This window comes from Phaethon lepturus, unplaced genomic scaffold (genome assembly GCF_000687285.1).
Source record: "Phaethon lepturus isolate BGI_N335 unplaced genomic scaffold, ASM68728v1 scaffold24839, whole genome shotgun sequence".
Lineage (NCBI taxonomy): Eukaryota > Metazoa > Chordata > Aves > Phaethontiformes > Phaethontidae > Phaethon > Phaethon lepturus.
In genome coordinates this window covers 588-852 of record NW_010565879.1, presented here as the reverse complement: position 1 = coordinate 852, position 265 = coordinate 588, and the positions used below count along the sequence as shown (strand labels likewise).

The 265-nt window shown below is 63.0% G+C and overlaps 1 protein-coding gene across 1 annotated transcript in view; it reads right to left on the bottom strand.

Annotated features, from left to right (window-relative positions):
* TDRKH (tudor and KH domain containing) overlaps window positions 1-265 on the bottom strand; it is a gene marked incomplete at its 3' end in the record, with an annotated part of 2,340 nt that overhangs the window by 1,512 nt on the left and 563 nt on the right. The window contains exon 2 of the mRNA XM_010295320.1: window positions 18-140. Coding sequence (XP_010293622.1) covers window positions 18-140 — 123 coding nt within the window. The remainder of the gene's footprint in view (window positions 1-17; window positions 141-265) is intronic.

The following is a 265-nucleotide window of genomic DNA, read 5'->3' as shown; positions in this document are numbered from 1 at the left end:
CCCGTCCGCCCGTCAGCCTCCGGCATCCCTCACCTTTTTGATGGTGGCTCCCTTCCGGCCGATGATGGATTTCACGGTGGCCCGAGGAACTCGCACCTCAATTTCCAGCTCCTCGTCTCCCACAAAGGTCAGCCGCTCCTCTGAGGGACCCTCCTCCTCCTCTTCCTCCACGTCGATACGAGCTCCCGTCTCTCGACTTAGCTGTGGGCACAGGGCGTGGAGACCAGCCCCCGGCTCCCAGTAAACATCTGGCAGGAGTGCCGTG